The sequence below is a fragment of the Balearica regulorum genome, chromosome 5, assembly GCF_011004875.1.
Source record: "Balearica regulorum gibbericeps isolate bBalReg1 chromosome 5, bBalReg1.pri, whole genome shotgun sequence".
NCBI classification, from domain to species: Eukaryota; Metazoa; Chordata; class Aves; order Gruiformes; family Gruidae; genus Balearica; species Balearica regulorum.
This window is the reverse complement of record NC_046188.1, coordinates 3,119,366-3,142,244: the sequence shown is the minus strand read 5'-3', so window position 1 is coordinate 3,142,244 and position 22,879 is coordinate 3,119,366. Positions and strand designations below refer to the sequence as shown.

At 40.2% G+C, this 22,879-nt stretch overlaps 1 protein-coding gene across 1 annotated transcript in view; it reads left to right on the top strand.

The window, feature by feature from the left end:
- The window catches only part of SOS2 (SOS Ras/Rho guanine nucleotide exchange factor 2), a 55,094-nt gene that overhangs the window by 14,561 nt on the left and 17,654 nt on the right, over nt 1-22,879 (top strand). Inside the window, exons 3-10 of the mRNA XM_075753155.1 lie at nt 2,111-2,242; nt 4,524-4,688; nt 5,376-5,579; nt 7,082-7,225; nt 11,419-11,529; nt 13,679-13,777; nt 19,754-19,881; nt 20,252-20,907. Of these exons, the coding sequence (XP_075609270.1) occupies nt 2,111-2,242; nt 4,524-4,688; nt 5,376-5,579; nt 7,082-7,225; nt 11,419-11,529; nt 13,679-13,777; nt 19,754-19,881; nt 20,252-20,907 (1,639 nt within the window). The remainder of the gene's footprint in view (nt 1-2,110; nt 2,243-4,523; nt 4,689-5,375; nt 5,580-7,081; nt 7,226-11,418; nt 11,530-13,678; nt 13,778-19,753; nt 19,882-20,251; nt 20,908-22,879) is intronic.

The following is a 22,879-nucleotide window of genomic DNA, read 5'->3' as shown; positions in this document are numbered from 1 at the left end:
GAAGGCTTTTGGCTCTGCTCCTCAGCTGTTTTTAGCTGTTAAGAGAAAACATGAGAGCTGTGATCTCTAAAGTTTATCATGCAGATATTTACATAACAGCCTGGAGTTAATGGAGCTATTTGTGCATAATATTATACTTCAGCATTTGCAAGATCAAGGTCTAAAATCTCAAATTATAAAAGTTTTATAAATAGAAGCCACCCTTCAAGTTGTTCCCAAGAAAACACTGGGAACCAGTAAAGTCCAGGCGTAAAAGGCGTGTGTTACTTGTGAAGTGCACTGTCAGGTTGAAAGACAGCTGAAAGCCATGTTACACCCATTTTGCAGGCGATCTCCTGGTAGAATCTCAAGGAAAGTTCAGTTGGGTGAACCAGCCCAGAGCTTAGGCTGCTGTCCAAGAGGAAAGGTCACCGTGTGTTTACCTGGCACAGACAGCTGATGCAGAAAGTTGAGCCTTAAATGGCCATGTGCAAACACTTAAAAGCTGCCCCTAAGACAACCTCAGGCCTCATTTTAAATTTCAGAATATGCAAAAATCTCTTTATCAAAGGGACACACAGATTTCACCATTTTTCTCAGCTCATTCCTCAGCTCATCTATCAAATCTCATCTATAAAATCTCTTCTCTGAGAGTTACCACGCCTCCAGGCCTTGTTGTGGCCGAGGTTACAGGTCCAAAGCAGAGGTGGGGTATGGCACCGCACCACGTACTGTGCCTGCTTGGGAATGGCAGTGCCCGGTGGGGTAAGGCCACGGTAGCGGGCTGTGCAGGAGGTGATCGCTGCTCCCCCCCCAAGCTGTCTAACTTAAAGAATAAGTCTGTTTTTCCGAAGTCACTTAAGAAGCAGTCATCAGAGTTCAGCTGAGACTCATTCTTTCAGCATTTAGTTCCCCAGCTTGCAGGGGCTGCAGCAGGAAGCCTGGATGACTTCGTGGAAAGCAGGACTGGGGTCTTGAATGTGTTTAGCTGGGGGCTGCTGAAGTGTGGGACAGTTTGTTCTGTTGCGGGGATCATCTCATAGAATCATGGAATACTAGGTTGGAAGGGACCCCAGGGATCATCTGGTCCAACCTTTCTTGGCAAAAGCTCCGTCTAGACTAAAGCACCATCTAGCCAAGATGGCCCAGCACCCCATCCAGCCGAATCTTAAAACTGGCCACTACTGGGGAATCCACCACTGCCCTGGGGAGATTATTCCAATAGCTGATTGTTCTCATTGTGAAAAATTTTCCTCTAGAGTCCGGTTGGAATCTCCCCAGAAGTAATTGCACCCATTACCCCTTGTCTTTTCCATGTGACCCCTTGTGAAAAGGGAGTCTCCATCTTCTTTGTAGCCACCCTTTAGGTACTGGAACATGGTGAGGAGGTCTCCCCTACGCCTTCTTTTCTCAAGGCTGAACAAACCCAATTCTCTCAGCCTTTCATCACATGGCAGGCTTCCCAGTCCTTTGTGATCTCCTGTGTTCCTCTAGCAGCTGTTGAAATGTGAATCTATAGAGGAGTGACCTGAAAATACGGTTTACCGTGGTAGCGTGGGCTGTAAACTGCAGCCGCTGTGACTGGCTGTGCAACGGGCAAGATGCTCCTGTGGGGGCTTGTGGAGTCCAAAGTGTTATAGCTAGCCTTCTTCATGAATCACAGTCTTCCTCCTACTCAGAAGATACTGCACTTGTTTTTCATTTCTGCCATAAACTTGATCTGATGTAGGGCAAGTTACGCTCTTTCATGAAATAGGAACAATACTGGCTTGTTTTTTTCATTCAGACTGTAAACTGTTTAGTACTTCCTGATGTTGTTTATATTTTGGGCTCGTGGTCTCAGCTGAGGTTTCTTGCTGCTCTTGTGATGTACAGATCATAGAGCCAGGAGTTGTTTTAGGAGATTTGAAGGAGTTTTTCGTGCTTAGGGGAGAAAGGTTGTTTTGGATTATTGAAAAGAGTGAAGCTGAGTTGGGTAAGAAGGAGAAAACAGTTAGGAAAATGTGTTGCAAACACTGAGGAGGAGGATAATTGTCTCTACTGCAGGGGAAGCAATTTGCCGTTTTGTTTTTTTTTTTTAAACTCTTTGATTACTGCGGTTAATCTAAGTGCACTCTTTATGTTTGGACAGGAGCGTGTTCAAAAGACATTTCCTCATCCAATAGACAAGTGGGCGATTGCTGATGCGCAGTCTGCTATAGAGAAACGAAAAAGAAGAAACCCTCTCCTGCTACCTGTGGACAAAATACATCCTTTATTAAAGGTACTTACACCAACAACCTGATGGCTGCTGCTTCTGCCCACCACACACCCCCAGCTGTATTATTGCCCTCCAGCGTAACCTTTAAAGTATTTCTTTAATTTATGTGAAATTAGGTAAGTTTCTCATACTGGCTTAAAGGGTAAAGCCACCATAGAACAGGCTGAATATAGTGTAGTATGTAACGAATGTAGATCCCTGAATATATAGAATCATAGGATCACAGACTGGTTTGGGTGGGAGGGGACCTTAAAGCCCATCCAGTCCCAACCCCCTGCCATGGGCAGGGACACCCTCCACTAGCCCAGGTTGCCCAAAGCCCCATCCAACCTGGCCTTGAACACTGCCAGGGAGCCAGGGACAGCCACAGCTTCTCTGGGCACCCTGTGCCAGGGCCTCAGCACCCTCACAGGGAAGGATTTCTGCCTCACATCCCATCTCCATCTCCCCTCCTGCAGCTTCAGGCCATTCCCCTTGGCCTGTCACTCCCTGCCCTTGTCACCAGCCCCTCTCCAGCTTTCCTGGAGCCCCTGTAGGGACTGGAAGGGGCTCTAAGGTCTCCCCAGAGCCTTCTCTTCTCCAGGCTGAACCACCCCACCTCTCTCAGCCTGTCTCCATAGCAGAGGTGCTCCAGCCCTCGGATCATCTTCATGATGATCAAATTCATCATGTTCTAGACATTACTATGTTAATGTATTACTCTACCTTGAAATATGACTAGTTTGTTTGAGGTTTATTTATGTTAAAAACTAACTCAAATACCTTAGCTACTTCAGCAGCACTGTTTTGATGCCTTTATTTGTTTCAAAATGCTGCAGAAGCCAAAATAGAAAAAGAGAGAACAAGTAGATCCTGTTCCTTGTATACTGTCAACTAAGATGTGTATCCATGTCCTTTCAGTTACTGTTGAATGTCACTCATGCCATGGTTTTAAAATCAATAGATCTGCGAAGGTGTAACGAAAGACCAAATACAGACTTTACTGTTGGTGGGTTTTGAGGAGGAAAGTGGCCATCTCAGTTCTTAGATGTCGTGTCGCTTAGAACAGGTATAGAGCTCCTTGCTTACAGTCAGGTTTTAGTGTCACACAGTAAGCATGTATTCATACTGTGCCCCTGTAGAGTTGGTTTTTTAAAGATAAAACAGTACTCTGGTTTTTACATCAGTGTTTAATCACTTTTAGATCAGCGCTGAATCAGTAGATCCAGGCTAATTCAAACACTGCTCTTTTTTGGTATTTCTTTTTTCTGTTGATTTTGCTTTTCTTCATAGGTTAAAAAAATGCTTTTCTCCAGTGGTGGCATTGTTGCACCAGAGTTTCCAGCCGCATTGAGAAAACATTCAAGCATAAGCAAGAATTGAAGCACTTTTTCAGATGTAGTCACTGTGTTCTTATATACAGTGTCTCAGTTTGTGACGGTTAATGAGAGGGGAAGAGATGTTAGGAAAGAAAACAGCATTAAATAAGATCTTCCTAGACAACAGTGTCTTTCTTTTATGAAGTCTGTTCTAGAAGTGTGTGGACATAGGCACAGGATCTGATTTTTAAAAGATGCATCAAAATACGATAAGAACAAGACTACCTTATTCAAATGCATGAGCTTACCTGTACTTATTCCTGACAGTCCCGTCAGAAATGAGAGACCATATGGTGCACGCTCTGCAGAACATGGAGCTTGTGTGACAAGAACATGCAACATTCAGCCTGTTTTTTTTTTCTATTCAGACTTTAATTATTAAAGTTTCATTATTTTCTGTAATGCAAGGATGCAGATAGCTTAGTTCTTAAGTGTAAAGGGTGGACTGAAATGGATCGCAGTACATAACAGGTTGAACATACAGACTGTAGTTTCATGAAAGACAGCTTTTTCCATCAAGGACAGTTCAAAACGAAGCACACTCTTTTCTGAAGAGTCCAGATTAGGGCCAAAGTCCTGCAATAAGCATAGATAGAGACTAAAATTTAAGTACAAGAGTGGTTCCAGTGAAGTCCCTTCCTTGAAGGAACTCTAATTTTAGGACTGTCATTTTTAGAGGAAAGATTGAAAATTCTGTAGCTTTTCATCTCTCAGTATATGTCAAAATAGCACCAGGAAATACTTGCAAGCATTTCCTTTGAGGCGGCTGATCAAATTCCTATTTGATGTCCCTTGCCCTGCCTATTACATTACTGTAAATTATCAACACAGACAAGATCAATTGCAGTAGAAAACTCAATGTGTTGTCATTCCAAATGAATTTCTGGAATAAATAACTTTTTTTTTCTCTTATTTTCAATTTGCAGGAGGTCCTAGGTTATAAGGTAGATTACCATGTGTCTCTGTATATTGTGGCTGTCTTAGAATACATCTCAGCTGACATTTTAAAGCTGGCTGGAAACTATGTTTTCAATATACGACACTTTGAGATCTCCCAGCAGGACATTAAAGTATCAATGTGTGCTGATAAGGTAAGGAGTTGGGATTAAAAAATTTGGACAGATACAAAGGTAGATACTAGAGGTGGTTTGGTTTTTTGGGGGGGTTTTGGGGTTTTTTTTTAGAATATATATCCAAAGTAGGATAGGAAGGAGATACTGGTCTTACTCAAATGCAGAAGCTTCTCTCCTTATTCAAGCCAGACCTGTCACAGTAAAGACTTAAGTTTAAGTTAAGCCTGTTAAGTTTTGGAACAGTAGTAGTACTTAAAAAACAATGTAATGACAGTGTTCTCCTTCATTTCCCAGCTGTGTTACTGTCCTCCTGATGTCGCTTTGTCATGACAGCTCTTTCCTTCTTTACAATACAGAAAAGACATTTAGTTTTCATCCTTGTAAAAATGAGAAACATTTTTGTTTAATTTTATCTTTATCAGGAAGGTTTTGTCAAAGGCTTATGCAAGATGCCTTGTTTTCAAAGTTGGTTCTGCATGAATTGTAACTTGTTTTCTAGGTCGTACTAACTTATAAAGGGGAAAATGGCTTTGGCAACTGATCCAGCCTTCTGCTGCCAAAGTTTAAATATTACTCCCTTGTGAAAGTGATCACAGAAAGTATTGTATTAAAAACTCAAAGGATTTCTCTGAACACATTGAAATAGCTGAGCTTGAGCCAAGTGTAAATCAGGCTTGCATGTAATTTTTTAAATTTCTTTGCTAGGTTTTGATGGATATGTTTGATCAGGATGACATTGGTTTGGTTTCTCTCTGTGAAGACGAACCCTCTTCTTCTGGGGAACTCAACTACTATGACCTAGTGAGAAATGAAATTGCAGAAGAAAGGCAATATCTGCGGGAGTTGAATCTGATAATAAAAGTATTTCGGGAAGCTTTCCTATCAAACAGAAAATTGTTCACACCTAATGTAAGTCCTCTAATAGGTTATTGATGTGTAACGCTAGTTGCTCCATTAGCAGCCATAACATAACAGTATTATGTTCACTGTGTTGGAGGCAAAATTGGATTTGATTTATTGTATGTCAGTGCATAATGAGCGTTGACTGTATATGGAGGAATTGCCATTAAGTATGAAGAGTGCCGCTCTCAGAGTGAAGCTTAATGGACATGACTCCCTGTCGGATGCCAGCAATAGCTGGAGTCCTTTGGTCATGTAGGTAATAGCTACACTTTGTGCTCAACACAAAAATTAACAATTATCTACCTGCTTGTACAGTGAGTGTAGATGAATGCTTGAACTGACATTTGAAGTCCACCCCAGGACACCCCTATCTGCAGACAGTGCCAGTAAAACAGCCCTTGGCTCGGGATTCTCTAGCGTGTGACTGACTGTGAAGGGAATCTCTATTTGATAAATGATTGAAGTATTTGATTGAGACTGTATGTGTCGCAAATTCTGTTTTCAGGATGCTGGAGTCTAAAAAGGAAGCACAGCGCTTGTAAGAGAAGAGTCATAATGAGAGACAAGTGAATCCTTCCTACAGAAGGAAGGAGAAGGGGACCAGGCCAGCAGAACCTGAACTGGGATCCGTAGGTGATACCAGCAGGTTAAAAAGAGAGGCAGCAGGAGACATTCTCATTTCAGTGAAGGTTCCACAGTAGCTGACAGGATATCAGAGAATTGCGCAAATGTGGGGACAGAATTCAAATAAAGGTGATGGGAGAAGAAGGGAGTGATATTTTGGAGCTGAGGAATACTCTTTTGTTATATAGGAATGGGTGTGAGGAATTTTGAGATTGCTTCTTCCCACGAAGAGATTGCCGTGGTCTTGGCGCTGGCAGGAGGTCAAGCAAGCTCTGCAGTGTGAGGTTGGAGCAGAGGAGGCTTCCAAGAAGTGTGTTTCAGGGGGCTCAGGAGAAGAATGCAGGTTGTTGGAAGGGGCTGCCTTGTTGGGTGTGTTTGCAGTGTGTGGATTTGAAAAATCTAAGAGCAGAATTTGGAAAAGGGAGCTGCCTATTCCTCCTCTGTACCCAGGTATTCTCCTAAAGTAGTCAAGTAGCTGCTTCAGTTTTACCTGTGGTTTAGAGGATCTGACCTTGGAGCTGCTTCCTTCCTGTTGTGTCCTGAGAGACAAGAATCAGCAGAGGGGAAAATAACAGCTGTGAATTGTGGCTGAAAAGGCCAGGCGTTTCTGTCCAAAGCACTGAACAGCCTGTACCGGGACTGCTGCTGCTGCTCCAGTCTCTGAGGATGGTGTGCTTGCTTTTGCTGGGGTGAGAGTTGTGCAAGGCTGGATGTGCCCAGACAAGCCTGTGGGGCTGGGAAGACCACGTAGTTTAACTTTCTTCCTAGCTTTTTGCTGGCTCTTTGTTTATCTCTTGGTTCAGACTTCATGAAAAATGCTCTGATATTTACATAAGCAAAATAAATAATTCTAAATGCTACTAAGATATGTTTTATGCTTGCAGGATATCGATGTGATATTTAGCAACATTTCAGATATTCACGAATTGACAGTGAAGCTTTTAGGATTGATTGAGGATACTGTTGAAATGACTGATGAAAGTAGTCCTCATCCTCTGGCTGGCAGCTGCTTTGAGGATCTTGCAGAGGTACAGTGTTCTGTTGGTTTGTTTTTTTTTTTTTCCTAAATCACTGATTGTTTCCTTTTCTTAGTAAATTTTTGGTCGTGACTCTGATAGCTCTGATAAATTTGCAGCTGTAAAAAGACCTTTTAATAAGCTCTGAACAGAGATATTCCCTACCTGTTCTTTAGTAGGTAAGCTAAAGCGTGTTTTCTGACTGTCACAGAAACAATATCAAGCAGGTAAGCACAAAAACTGAAATCTTAACTTCAGAGTGGGAGCTAATTGCTACAATCCTGCAGGCATGTGGATTTGAAAAGTAATTACCTGGGATTATTTACTGAAAGAAGATGGTGCTTCGATTTTTGTAGGCATTGGTGTCAGTCCCACCCAAAACTCATAGCCGTTGGACGTAGATCTGCAAGATGAGTGACTTGCATTACTCCGGACAGTGAGCTGACTCAAACAAAACATGTTCTTAGTTCAGGCAAATGCATTGTTACACATCTGGAATGGGAAATGTCTCTGCAAAGCAATGACTCTGGGAAGGAATGAAGTATCAAAACAGACGTGCGGCTGAACAGAAGTTTACTGTTCGGTATTGTTGCAAAACTGCCATTGATACCTACTGACCTATAAAACAGATATTAAAGAGTAGGAATAAGGGAAGACGGTGCACATGGATTTAGTGTGGCTCATACTGGAACATTATGAACAGTTATTTTGTCAGTTTGGGTTTTTTTAATGGGCATTGAAATAGTGGAAGGACTACAAAAGGGAGTCACAAAACTGAAGTTTTCGAGTAAGTACAGTGAGATAGAGCTCAGTTTAGCCAAAATGGGATACATACATAGGTACCTTCATCACCTGAAAATAGAGTACAGAATGACTCTGGGATTCAGCAGAGAGGTGCACAGCAAAAAAGCAGTATCTGAAAAGCAAGAGGACAGTTCAACTTAGACATACACCACACCTTTTTAACTGTCAAAGGAGCTAACTCTTGGAAGAAATTACGAGGTAGGTGTGGAGTTTTTGCTGTCTCTAAAGCTCTTTAAATGGAGTCTACTTTTTTTGAGACGTGTGTTGAGCCCAGTTGTTTGAACCAAAATGTAAGGGTATTTATCTGGTTTTTATCTTAAAATTATGATGTTTATAAAGAAAATGTCAACCAATAAAACTTTCATTTCACTTTTATGTATGTTCAGTTTTTAAAATCTGAGAACGCACCAGTACCATTTGGAAAATGATTACATTTTTGTGGGTGTGAAGAACACGAGTCCTGCAGCCCATGTGCCACTCACTTATGAATATACCTTAATGATAAAGTTTTCCTGGCATTACTTCAATAAACCACTCGTGACATACAAGTAGGAATGTCCAGTTGACTAGGTCTTAGCTCCTGGTAAAGCCTAATTGCTTATATAATGATAAAGAGAAGCATTTGAACAATGAATTAAAGTAAGTAGCTAGTATATTAAAATTGAAAAAAAGACTTAAAATTTGAAATAGTACAGCACTATCCTGGAAAACATACATATCTCAGTTTATTGCAAAAGCTACTCTTTAAGGGGAAGAAAATCCTTTTCAATGAGTAAAAATCTCACCTGATTTTCATTAACTGGAAAACGTAAATAAGAAATTAAAACCAGACTATTCTTCAAACCTTTGTTATGCAGGCAGCAAGTTTAAATTTAATAATTCAGTTAATGCAGAGCAAGACCTACTTAATAACTAGGCTGTTCATTTGATCATCTCCCATGTTGAGATCATCTTTCTGTGAGTGTTTATTTGCTCTGCCTGTGTTACTGCAAGGCTTGTTCCCTTAGTGTTTCCATTATAAAGGTCCTTCAACTTATTTGGAAGGATAATTAAAAACAAACAACCCTCACAAGCTGGAATCTTCCTGCGTTGTCTGGTTTTCTGCATCACTTCTCTGGAAGGTTTAAACATAAATATTGTAGTGTTTTTGAGATAAGAAAGTATGGGGAAAATAAAACGTTTTTTCCCGGTAGGGAGGAAATTCAAAAACTTGATGCCTGACACATATGAGTGGGAGATGGATATTTGTTAATATGCTAGTGAAAAAAATTTTACTTGGTGGTAACTTTTACAGTTCTAACTACTACAGTGTGTTTTAATGAATGCCTGAGAGAATCTCTTCAGCGATGTTCAGGTAGTGGTGGAGAGCCTCAGAACCGAGGGCAGAGAGTCTTTGTGCCTGCTTTGAAGCGGTCTTCAGAAGGCAGCTCATAAAGCAAGGTTTTCATCAGTGGATTGTAAATTTGTTATGCTGGTATTTGCGTTTCCATAGGAGAAGTTTTAGGTATCCACAAAGCAAAAAAGGTGGAAACCAGTGCATTACAGCAAAAGAGGCTGAAATGTGCAAACCCCAATCCAGAACTACATGCTGCATTAAGATAACTTACACGGGCATCAAGTTAATGTCTCCATATTTCAGTAACTTTTGCAACATTGCAAGTGTAACCCCCCTTTTTTTTTAATTAGTCTCTTGTGGAAGATACCTAATGCGGTTTGTTCCAATCTTGTGTTCAAAAAACCAAACCCAATACCTCAAAATACTGCTTAAAATCTGAGTGGAAGAAACAGAAAACACTTCTAAAATGCTATAAAAAGTTAAAAAAGCACAGAATAAACACGTGTTGGTCTGGCTCCCCCAGTAGATGTGCATGCAGGATGACCTGTGGAGTGGGAGTCCCAGCCCTGCTCTCCCGCCCTGTGGTGCGAGGGCCGATCCGGTGGGCACCTGCAGCCATCTGCCCATTCCTCTTTCTCACCTCTGGGCGCAGCTGAACCCACGCTCCATGGCTGACTTACTGTTCTGCAGAGGTTTCTGTTCCTTTCTGCTTGGCTAGTATGGCAAAGAGAAACCGTATATGCGGTGTTATTGTCCCATCTTTAATTTGGATGCTGTAAAATAAGCACACACACACACACACACCCCCATTGTATGTTTGCAGGTAGTGGGCAGGTGTGGAGTAAACAACAAAAAAACCAACAGGCTGTAAACTGGGTTGATATTCTGCTTAAGAAACCCAGCCTGGTCAGTTAGAGAGTGTCTAATCGTTTCTCTTCAGCTGCTGCTGTGCCAAACCTTCCCCCCCTTTACCACCCCACCTCACCCCCCCCCCCCCCCCCCCCCAATCTAATGCGAAAGGACAGCGATGATTAGAACTTGATGAGGAGAGTTGAGAGTGATGATTACAATTTGCATGTGAAAAGAGTGCTGTTCTGTACCTCTCCTCCGCACAAAGAGTTTAATTGCAGCTGCCCTGTGAGTAAGGTAGGAAATTCCCTGGATCTTCTGCTTGAGACTCCACCTGAAGGTTCAAATGAGCTTTTGTGGTGGTTGGTACTCCCAAATTCTGCAGCAGTGTCTTCTGGCAAGCACTTCTACATTTAGGTGAAAAAGAAGTATGTGTTTGTTCTGGGCATTGTGCCATCAGCACCGGATAACCCGGTGATTCATGAGTGATTCAGCCCAATGAATCTGCAGAGACTGGGGAACAGCCTGACAGGTTTTGGAGCAGGTGATCTATGAGCAATCATAAATTATTCCTGCAGAGATTCATGTACAGTCAGGTTTTCAGCCCATCCTGTTGTAGTCGATAGTATTGGAGCCAGATACCCTGTCCAGAGTCATGAGTTTGGCACCTGAAACCCTCAATGTCATTAGAGGGCTTTTCTCTGAGACTCTTTCAGTCTAGCTGCTTTGTCCCAGAGTGAGCTATCTCCCCAGCCTTACGGCATGGCGAGAGAAGTTATGCCTGACCGTTCTTACCTGACGTACCCTGAAATGGTGGCGGTACGGCAATGCCTCCTGGTGACAGGTTCCAAAGTTCATCCCAAGTGTCACTTTGCCTGTACTTCATTCCTTATTGACAGAGGATATATTGCCGGTTTTTATGAAACGTGAGTGGGCTGCAAGCAAGAATTTCTCTTGGTTCCCACTGGTGCAGTAAAACAAAGTTTGTGTTGGTGATAGTATGGTGAAATTGAGGAATGCTGAAAAAATGTTGGGTGCATTTAAAATTTGGAAGTGAAAAAGGGTTGTGGTTTACTGAATGTTTGTTTTGCAAAATTGATCTTTTTGTGAAAAGTTCCACTTGTGTATCAGCTTACTAAAGGAATTAATTGTACCAGCTGGAACCGAAATATCTTGCATCCTTCATGTATGTATATAATTCTCTGGTTTTATTTAGGAGCAAGCCTTTGATCCATATGAAACCTTGTCCCAGGATATTCTCTCTCCACAATTTCACGAGCATTTTAACAACTTAATGGCAAAACCTGCTGTTGCTCTCCACTTTCAGGTGAGTGCAAATGAGAAATACTAAATTGCTTTGGTTCTCATATTTTAGTGGTTTGGAATTTGGCAGTAATTTTTTACTTCCTACTGAGGCAGAAATCCTCTAGATTCTGACCTTTCTTCGGTGTAAGATCTTTGGACTCTGCCTCTCCCTGTAAAAACTGGACAGAGCTCTGGCCCATCCATGGGTGGTTTGCATTTTTTTTTTGGTCCTCACATCAGACTCTCTGGCTTGAGAATAGAGGGTGACTTCTCACACCTGCCACTTCTATTTCTGTTTTGCTTTTTAATGCCAAACACAGGCACCCAGGCACAATATTTTCATTTTCTTCCTTACATATCCCAGGCCCCCTTGTTTGGCATTGAGGCTGGGACTGGCAGTTTTTCTTGAATTATTTCTTTAATAGGACTATCCAACAAGATCATCTGTGGATATATTTTTTATTATTATCATTATTATTATTTTTCCCTTCCTTCCACCAGTGTGGCAGATCTGTTAAAGACTACTATTCAGAAGACTCAGCTTATGTTCTGAAATGTACTTAGAGAAGCTGCAGAGAAAGTATTTGGTCAGTGGTGCTCCCAGCTAAACCCATTTTAGCACAGTTTAGTTTGTACATTTTACTGGGGCCCGGGTCTCGCAAGCTGAGATTCCTCTGAGCCATTCCTCTGGGATGATTGTTTCCTCTTTAGCTCTGAGCAGTTGGTAAGCTGGATCACCTCACTCTTAAATACTACTTGGTGAATGAGGAAGGCCCTTTACCTACCTTCCTAGCAATTTTAAAGCCCCAAGTCCTATTCCAGATTAAATTGGTAATCGAGTCCTTTGACAGTGAATCTGACCTCCTTTCTGACTCTCCTCACCATAGAAAGATTTGGGCTTTCCTAGGGATGTTCTCCAAGCTGTGGAGTGAAGGTAGAGGTCCAGGCTCTGGGCCATGGATGTATACGAGCTGTCTCTGGCAACTGCAGAGATGCAGCCAGAAGTATTAAATGCGGAGAGAGGTCATTTCCCCAAAGGAGATGAGGTAATGCAGTTCCTGGTCAGTAGTTATCTTGATATAGAAGATAGCAGGGATTTCACCGTCCTTTGGAAAACCTCTCCTCATCTTACAGCCTAAATTACTGTGTTAGTTAACTGCTGGGAATGGGAACAGATTTCTAACTAATTTTTTAAGTCACAAACTTGTGATTCTCAGTTTCTGAGGGAGAGGAGATACTAATATTCATTTCTTCAGTTCTTGATGAGACCTCCATATTTCTGTGGTATATAGGATGTAAATTGAAGCACGGCATACATCATTAGGAGGAGAGGACTTTAGAGGGAAGTTGGTGACAAGTTTATTAGATTGTATGGGAGTCCTGACTGGTCTTTAACATTCCAGTGGTTTCTTTAAATTCTGTAGCAAACTGTGGCCCAGGGTAAATACACGTTGTTTTGGAAATGGGTATGAGCTTTTTTCAGAATATATTCAAGCATCTTCTGCATTCTGGGATGTGGCTGTTGAGTGGGGAATAAGACGTGCAGCTTAGCCATAGACAATGCATTATTTTTAGGTGTTGTCTCACCTTGAACTAACGCTGTTAACTGAGTTCTGCAGACAATGCTGAAATACAAAGGTGCTAGGGATTGCAATAGGGGCACCCCTACATGAATTAAAGGACGCTTATAAAATGACTTGTGGGTAACTTGGTCCTCTAGCTTCTTATATTTGAATTGCTGCTTCTGGCAAAAATAGGGACCATCCAGCTGCTTAAGGAGGCAGATTGGGCCACCACTTACTGGGGGGGTTAGGGCTGTGTTCACAGCTGTGGCTTCACTAGTGAGTGTGCATCAACATCCACTCAAAGCTGTTGGTGGAAAAGAGGGCTTGCAGTGCCTGGAAGAGGGTGTTTACAGGTTGTTTGCTTGATGTCAGACTATTTATGTGTCTCTAAATCTTACAAAGAGTCTCAGTAGACAAAAATGTTTTTGCAAGCTTTATTGTCTTCCTTACTACTAGATGTAAGCATAGAGTAATGTAGATCGGAAGGGACACCCTGAATGTGTCTATCACAACCATCTTGCTCAAAGCGGTGCTGACTTCAGGGCCTTGTCCAGTCCCAGTTTGAGTATTTCAGTGTAAGTAATCCTGTTTATTTTTCCTTTTCAGTCTACTGCTGAAGGATTTAAAGAAGCTGTACGATACGTTCTCCCACGACTCATGCTTATCCCCGTTTACCATTGTTTGCACTACTTTGAATTACTACAGGTAAATGAAGCCATGCTCTTGTTTCCTGCTAAAAACATTTCTTAATGTGGAGAATGTGAGCTTTTAAATAGGCAATTAGATTTTATTTACTGCTTCTGAAAATAGAAAGATATGAAAACATTATTTTGACACGAGTTAGCATATGAATGAAAAGCAAAATAATGTAAAAAAAAAATCTTGAAAAGCATCTATTGCTCCAACATGAATATTTGAAGTAACTATATTTTATTAAACAAAACTTTATTGAATTTAAGTTCTAATATAGTTAAAAATTTAATATGCAAATCTAATTTCTTCTTTCCTCAAGTTCTGAATTTTTTGTCCGAAGCATAACTCAGATCGGTATTCTTAGTGTCAAGTTACACTCCAGTTGCAGCTCAGCTGATCTTATTTTGGGGCTTGGGGAGGCACTTCCTTCCAGCAGAGTCAGAATAATCTGTTCTTAATGTTAAACCATTAGTACTGAGTCCTAAATGGAAGAGATACAGCAAAAAATACTATTTTTCGTTGTGTACAACACTTTCTCCATATTAGGGAGGAATAAAAATAAGCAGTTACTTTCTTATTTTCTATCTTCTAATAAATGACATTGATGAAATGTCAGGCTTTATGGAATTCTGCTTTTGATGATAAAGAGTTATTCCTGTGGGACCTATTTCAGGGGTCTTACCATCCCAGTTGTTTAGGTTGGCGTCGAGCCCATATTTACGAGCAATTCTGCCTATTGAGGCATTACGTATTTTAGAACAGCCTCTGTTGGTTTGAACACAGATCACCTTGCACATATTTTATTCCGATGTGCACTAGCAAGGTGGTTCACATCAGTAAGATATTTCCCTTGGCTGTAACAGCTAAAAGCCAAAAAGTGACTAACCGTGTATCTTTTTGCTTACAAGCAAATGTTTTTGCTGTGAGTTATGAGAAGAGAGGCCAGCAGTCAGCAGAAATGTAACATCTGAGATCTATAATAATCGTGCTTGAATAAGAAAAAATAGTGTTGCTGTAGAAAATGCAGCATCTTGAAAAATACTTAGATCGGAGCTGGTTTTTAAGTAGCTGAGGATAATGCAAAAAAAGTTTCTGTTTGCCCTGTTGTGTTGGGAAAGTTTGTAATACTTGTAAAGGTAAGTAAATTATTAACTAACTGGGATATACTTAAATTTAACAGGTAAAATATCCTGTGGCTATAGCTGATGTTTTGTTAATAGCAACAGAAAACGCACTTCTAAGTTCTCAATATAAAAAGTGATACTAGGAGTGTGGTACAGGTGTGTTACATGGTTTTCGTTTGTATTTCAAAGGATTTACTTGTATGGAGGAAGAAAAAGAAACTTTGCAACATAGAACTTACATCTAATACAATATAAACTTTTCTCAAAAGAATCTCAAGCCAAAAAATAGCAATTGTTTTAAGACTAGGTCTGTAATTGATATTTGGCATGTATTCTTTTTTTTTTTTTTAAGTTCAGTCTTGTTTTGTTTTCATTATGATTGCTGTGATTTTTCACATAGCCTGATTGAGATAAGTAAAAATAAGGATGGTTTCTTTTGACCCATGAACCACACATCTCCAATGTATGAATGACCAATATTTTGTAGAAAAATTTAAATCAAAGTGGTCTCAATAAATTTTAAGTCTAAGCATTTCTATTGATAGTCAGTTTAGAAAAAGTTCCCCCCACCAACCAACCCAAAACAACCTTAACGGTCACTGAACTTTTCTCTAGATTACTGCCCTGTCTCTGTTGAGAACAGAAACTTTACATTGCCATAGTTTTAATATTTGCCTTCATAAAGCTTATGTTTCTATAAGGACAACTTCCAAATGAGAATAATCTGCTCAAAGGACTAAAGGGTGACAGCAGAAGTGTGGCACTGTTCTGCCAGCCTTACTGTGAAGGGAGCACTGATAGCTTCTTAAGTACATCTCTCTCTCAAAATAGTGTAACTTCTCTCTCTGTGAGGGTCAGTTGAGTATGATAAGTCTCTGGAACTTCTTAAAATGTTCTTCTTTCATGTTTAAAAGACATAATTGGATTAGTGACCTGTATTATGCTGAAGGTCAAGCTAAGTAATGACCCATTGTGTCTTTAAAGTTGGGAAACGGAGTGCATCAGGATGAAATTAAAGAATGCAATCATATGCCGCAGCTTTGGTAGAATATAAACATTTAACAGATTTTACAAGCTGTGTAGTGTTTGTCCTTGTCCCTTTTTTTAGAGAAACATTAACAAAGCTGCCTTATTGAGCAGAGTTTTGTCTTGTGTGGTTTTAAAATTTAAGATTAAATGCTTTGCATGCAAACTTGGTACTTTTTTCTTCAGGGACAGGAAAGGGTGGTTACTATTTATGTTTTAAACCATGGCACAGAGAAGATAATTTGTTTTTGATAGCCTGTCTTAAATCTGTAGTGCTGCCTGAGTTTTCTGTCTCTTGGGGACTCTGAGTGTGTTCCTAACTCCAGTTAATATTGATAGGATCAGGTTATACGTGCACATTCTTTAAATTGCCTCATCTCTTTGAAGAATAAAGTCTGGCAGAGAATGCAATAGCATTTAGTTGTTTCTTTTATTTGTTTTTAACTTGGATTATACCACAGGATGATGCATGAAATATAGTATTGTATGATACTATTTTTCACTACAGAATTTTAGTAGTGAAAATGATGAAATATGACCTTTATCCACAATATACAAGATTTCTGAATGAAATTAGAATTCAGCTGCAGAGGCTGACACTTGGCTGTCACAAGTCTTTCTAACCTTGTGAGCATAGAACAGAGCAGAGATCTCAAATACCATTCTGTAGTGAATAATGATAAACACAGAGTCTTCTTGTGATCACTTCAGTTGCAGTTTTAAAATTTGAACTTTATGTTGTATTTTGAAAACATCCTAAATTTACAGCAGTATTTTTAAAAAGCAGAGTGTTTTTAGAGATACAGAAAGTATTTATTCAACAATATTAATGTATTATAAACTGTTGGTACTGCTTCCCTGTTACCATTGTATTTGTCTCTAGGAAACTTGGTCAAAAAAGACTTAGCAGAAATGGAAGCAGAAAAGCAACAGAATACTCAAAGTATTTTCGTGGCTTCAATAGGGAGAGAAAATGAGATTGCTCCTAAAGAAAGTTGCAAAAAAACCCTACTGAATCAGGAGGGAAATAAAATAATGAGTGATTTACAGAACCGCAGACCTCAATGGTTGCTTTTTTGCAACATAGCAAAACTAAAATGAATGAAATGAAAATGCGAAAGGCTTGAAAATTCTTTCAAGCTGCAGAACTTTTCTTCTTGATACAAAAAGCTGTTTGTGCAGCCTCTGATGCGGGTTCTGCACCAGAGCCTCCTCTTGGCCTAAGCAAGAGGCACAAGGGTTGGATGTCGTTGAGGACCCCCATGGTGAATTTGTTGGATTTGTCTGCTTTTATTAGCAGCTGTATAGAGGTCACCAGGAAGTTGCCTTTAAACACCTTGAGTCAGAGGGCAGGGCCTGATGTCACTTGAATGTTGATTGCTTGTTCAAGTATTGACAGCAAATGAACCTGCCGTAGGTTCTTTTGGAATGACCAAGGAGGCAAAGGTTGAAGGAAGTCACACGAAAGAAATAAAACTCTCTTGTAGGAAAAAATTGTGCTAGTGATCAAAAGTTGTTAGATCTTGCGATCAGGTAACCCAAATATATTCTGACTGTGACATCTTTAATTGATTACCAGAGTATTCAGGTTTAAAACACTATGCTTGACATTTCCAAGCATGAACACCTTACTGCTGGCAGTGTGGAGGAGAGCTTAGTGTTCCAACAGACTTCCCAGCTCCGGGTATGTTTTCATAAATGTGTCTGTTGATACCAGTGTTCCAGGAAATGTTATTCATTGAATGCAGTGCAAAGAGCTCAAGTGGTCATATCACCCATCTAGTTAGAGCATTAAATCCTGAAGGTAAGCAGAGGTCTGTTCAAGTCCAGGAAGGTTTTCCTCTACAGACTATAGAGTATATCCTTCCTTCTCATGTGACTCACAGACAGAAGATTATCCCTAATTTTTGCATGTGACTTACTGTGTTGTTATCAAGCAACCTAAAACACATGAAATTTTGCCTTTGGATCTTTTCTGCTGTTACCTAATCGTTGACAGCCACTGACAGAGAGAGAATCCCCAGTCAGTGTTCTATGGCATCACCATGGTATAATTTTTTTAACAGAACAGTGTTCTTCATTACTATTTTCTGATGGTTTTCCATACAATAATGTGAATAGTTAATATACTTGCTTTAGCATCACTGGCATTTTAAATGTATCTGGCATAAGCAGGACCCCATTTTCCCTTTTGTAAAGATTTACATATTTTCTCTGTCTAGCAAGCATGTTAGGCTTTTGCATCTACAGTTTAATCGGAAAGGTGCTTGTTCAGAACTGGCATTTGGAAAAGCAGATGTTAGTCCAGTGATTACAGAGAATGAGATACATTTCAGGTAATGTGCCTAATCTTCAGGAATCTATACATTAAGGTGGAGAAGTGGATTAGATGACTTTTTTAATACCAAAAAAGCAAAACACACCATTTGATGTCTGTTAACTGACAAACACAGCTCACTTTGGAAAGAGTGGGCAAGAAATTCTGCTCAGGACATGGGATGAGAAAGTGTATTTTATCAGACTCGGTAGCTTTTCCCACCTTTAGGGTTTTGCACTTGTCATCTTTTCACGCCACTTTTACATTCTTTGCATTTCTGTGGCTGATAGTAAGGAAAAGAAAGGTTTCCACGGAGGTAGACATCTTATTTTTCCCTTCCCTGTGCTGTTCCTCAGCTCATAAACTTCCCAGAAATTTTTGGCCGTGAAACTTTCATTTCTCTAATATGCAAGATGAAGGTTGTTTGGGCGTGTGAAAAATAAAAAAAATTAGTAATTAAAATTACACGAAGAGAGTGGACCAATCTGGTCAAATCCTGTTCTCTCAATTACTTTTAGAGGAAGCTACATATCCTTGCTGAGGGAACATAGTGGGGAAAGGAAAAGAAGGCTTCTGCCATGCTGAGTGATTGTAAGTAAGATTTCTCTTAAAGTATGTAGGTAAAACAGAGTGTATCCAAAACTGCGTGGCATATTGTCTTGATTTTGCCCACCAATCTACTTGCTTGAATTTTCTTTAAAAAAATTCATATGATCTGGAACATGAAAGGGGCTAAAAAGAAAAATCCCTCTTGTTTATACCAGTATTATTTTCGGAGCGATCACCTTAGAGAACCCAAAAGAGGAACTCTGTGAATAGGCTTTGCTCAAAGTATATTGCTACCAAGTGTATGGAGATGATATGAAAGCCTGTTGAATTTCCCAGTTCAAGAAGTTTCTGCCTAGTAGTAGAGACGGACTGAGTCTTTATAAAAAGGAAATATGCTGATTCTCACTGTCTTTACATTTTGCTATTAGTAGCAAATTGTGAATTTCAGACTTTTTTTTTTACTACGTTAGCTTGCATCACACAAAATTGGTATTTCTTCTTGAAGTAGATGAGTTTGCTGAAGATGGCAGAACTTAGAATGGTAAGAAGCAAAGAGAGAATCTTGGTCATTCTGTCTTTTAAATTTGCTCAGAAATGTTGAGATTAATTGACTCATTGAAGGAATATTATGCGTAGTTACATAAACCAGCATTTCATTCTCAGCTATTTCAAACCTCCAAACTATTTAACAAAATCAATTGTGAAACATCTGCCAATGAGCACTGGCTCTCATTAAAAGGGTAAAGAATTATCTTTCAAAACTCCATCCTGCTCTCTTCTGTTGTGTATCTACTGCCTTGCCCTGAATATCTGACAAATGTTTTTAGTTACGTGCATAGCGAGTTTTGAGTGTGCTTCTAGTAATAACTCTCTCGTGGAGACACTGTTAATACTGTGTAAGAATGTTTGTCAGTCTTCCTACCCTTCTGTAAATCAGAGAAATCTGAAAGAAAAATGTTTGTTATGTTACAGCAATTGCAGGAATGCAGTGAAGATGAAGAGGATCGGGAGTGCTTAAAACAAGCCATTACTGCTCTTCTGAATCTGCAGTGCAGCATGGAGCGCATTTACAGCAAACACTCCCCAAGACGTCGGCCTGGGTAATAAATAATCCACAGAACTACCCCACTTTCCCAAAGCTGGCAGAGAGGGAGATAAATTTTTTTTCTTGTTAGATAATGTGTGTATTTCCTTTTTAAGGCATGTCTTTGTGCCAATTTTCATTGTAAATGGAGCAGCAGCCCAAAACCTTCACAGTCCACTTCTATGAATAATGTCGATATCTTACTCTTTCCCTAGCCAAAGCAGTGCATGTGGTCTATTTGGAACACTAACTTCAGTTAGGGCATATTTAGGGCAAAGAAATAATGATACAATCAATTAATTTAGTTGATTTCTTTTTTTTTTTGGTCTCTTGGGATGGCAAATGTGTAATCTGCCCATCGTGACTTTTTCTTTTATTCATTCAAGGGAGCCAGTCTGTCGCTTCTATAACCGACAAATAAGAAGCAAGCACTTGGCCATCAAGAAAATGAATGAAATCCAGAAAAATATTGATGGCTGGGAAGGCAAAGATATTGGGCAATGCTGTAATGAATTCATAATGGAAGGTGGCTTGACGAAAATAGGAGCCAAACATGAACGCCACATCTTTCTCTTTGATGGTTTAATGATCAGCTGTAAAACTAATCATGGTCAATCACGGCTTCCTGGTTACAGCAACGCGGAGTATAGACTGAAGGAAAAAATTCTCATGAGGAAAATACAGATTATTGATAAAGATGACACATCTGAATACAAACATGCTTTTGAACTGGTGTCTAAAGATGAAAACAGTATACTGTTTGCTGCCAGGTCTGCTGAAGAAAAGAGTAATTGGATGGCCGCTCTGATTTCCCTCCAGTATCGCAGTACTCTGGATAGGATGCTTGATTCAGTCTTACTGCAGGAAGAGAATGAGCAGCCACTGAGGCTGCCCAGCCCAAACGTGTATCGTTTTGTAGTGGAAGACTCGGAGGATAACATCGTTTTTGAGGACAACTTGCAAAGCAGGAATGGCATTCCTATCATCAAAGGAGGAACGGTTGTGAAATTAATCGAAAGGTTAACGTACCATATGTATGCAGGTATCCTCTAAGTTTGTTATATGTCTGGTTTTTGAGGTTGTGCTTGTACGGGTGATGAAATGAATCCTTTTATCTGTGTCTGTTTGGGGTTTTTTCTGCGTATAGTTTAAAGCCAGATTTGCAGAAAAAAACCCTAGTATTATTAAATCAACTGGCTTTGCTGGCAAAGCTCTAAGAAAACTTTGGGTATGCAAGCCCCCTGCAAAGTACCAGTGGTCTAATAGGGGCCACTAGTGTGTTTCCTGAGACCGAAAAGGTTGGAGGTTACATTTCTTATACTTCAACCTGCCGCTTTGTGAAGTCCCTTAGTCGAAAAAGATGCAAATAACAACTGGCATCCTTCAGACTTTGATGAAAACGTTGGATCTTTGGTTTGGGGTGAAAAGCATGCACTGAAAGGGGATGCAGTGAAGCTGACCAAGGGTGCTGGTGAAAGTGGTGTGCAATTTTGTAAAACTTCTCAAATAGTAATGGTCTCCTTTGTGCTTTTAACAAAACTGCCTGGTATTTAAGTGAGTCTTTTTTGTAAAACTTTTGTAAAAAAGTGTGGAGAAAAAGAGCATTTCCCACACTGAAGCTCAGTATTGATGCAACTAGTTGGTATGCAAGTAATCATCAGTTGTGGTGTCTTGAGAGTCCCAAGTCATCCATTTCTAAAATGTGATGGGTTTCAGTGACTTCTAAACTTAGCTCTTTTCCTGAATGAACTGGTGTCTGTGAGCATTAGTTTGATAGCATAACTTCAGTTTGTGTAGCACAAGTACTCGCCACTTTGGCCTTGGGAATCTTCAATGAAAGCATTGCCTCTTGGGTTTCTGTGTGCTTTTTCCAAACAGCGTTTGGAGCCAAGACTAACAAAATCCTCTCCCTCAGCCTCCACAAGGGCATTTCGATGACTAACAGCACGTGGAGGGCCTCTCAGCAGATCTTAGTGATGCTTGTTGTTTGTGTTTAGATCGAGATACAATTTTTTTTTTTTAACTGTCACTTTATTGTAGGTTTGCATTAGTTTCAGATTGTTTGAAGTGGGTTTTTCTGCAGGGCGCAGGCTCTGCATTCGCAGAATGACCTCTGTCAGCTCAAAGAAGAACCCAGTTAATACCAGGACACCACAGGAAGTAGCAGAGGCAGAGTTAATAAACTCTGGAATTTAAATCGCAGGCCATTAGTAGCACTTTGCTTGTATTTTCTATTTTATTGAGAATGTGTTTACAAAAATAAATAATAATATAAAGGAATATACACAGGTTAGAGAGCAGAGTGGCAGCTCCCATTTTAAGAGAATTGCAGATCTTGTCTGCAGAGCAGAGATATTACCTGCTTGGTCAGTGGTAAGAGGAAGATTTACTTCTAAAGTGTCGTAAATACTACTGAAGAGCGAATGTTGATGTGACGTGGAAGCAGAACAGGCCAGTGCAGGACAAGGGTGCAAACTCAGCAGCATTATCAGAGAATGTGAGCACTATTACTTTTAGCCTGCAAGCACGTTCCTATATATGGATCCCTTAAAAATGTTGAGCAGTGCTCTGCAGGGAATTGAAGCTTCCTTAAAAGCAGTGTTTGTCTTAATCTTTTTTGGGCTTATTGGAAGAAATTCACTGCCCACCTGTTGAAGACTGCTAGTGTAAGCTACCTGCACCTAATGCTGACAGATTCAAGGCTATTTACAGAACAGCGAGAAAAAAGAAGCTCCCAACAACCCAAAATCCACGCTTCTGAGTGAGCACGTGTGCCCGCATTTCTCTAGGCCTGGTTTTCTTGTATTTCAGCGTACCACACAGCAGCAGCGTCTTGCCGCTGTTACCCCTGTGAGGGGATCTGCCACAGGGATGTCAGGATTGGGACCCAATGATGACCCTTCGTGGCGCACAGTAAAGTGATTATTCACTCTGTACAAGAGAGTGGCATTAAAAGAAATTAAAGGAGCAATATTTCTCCTTTAATACTCGGAATATAGCAGAGGAAGCCCAAT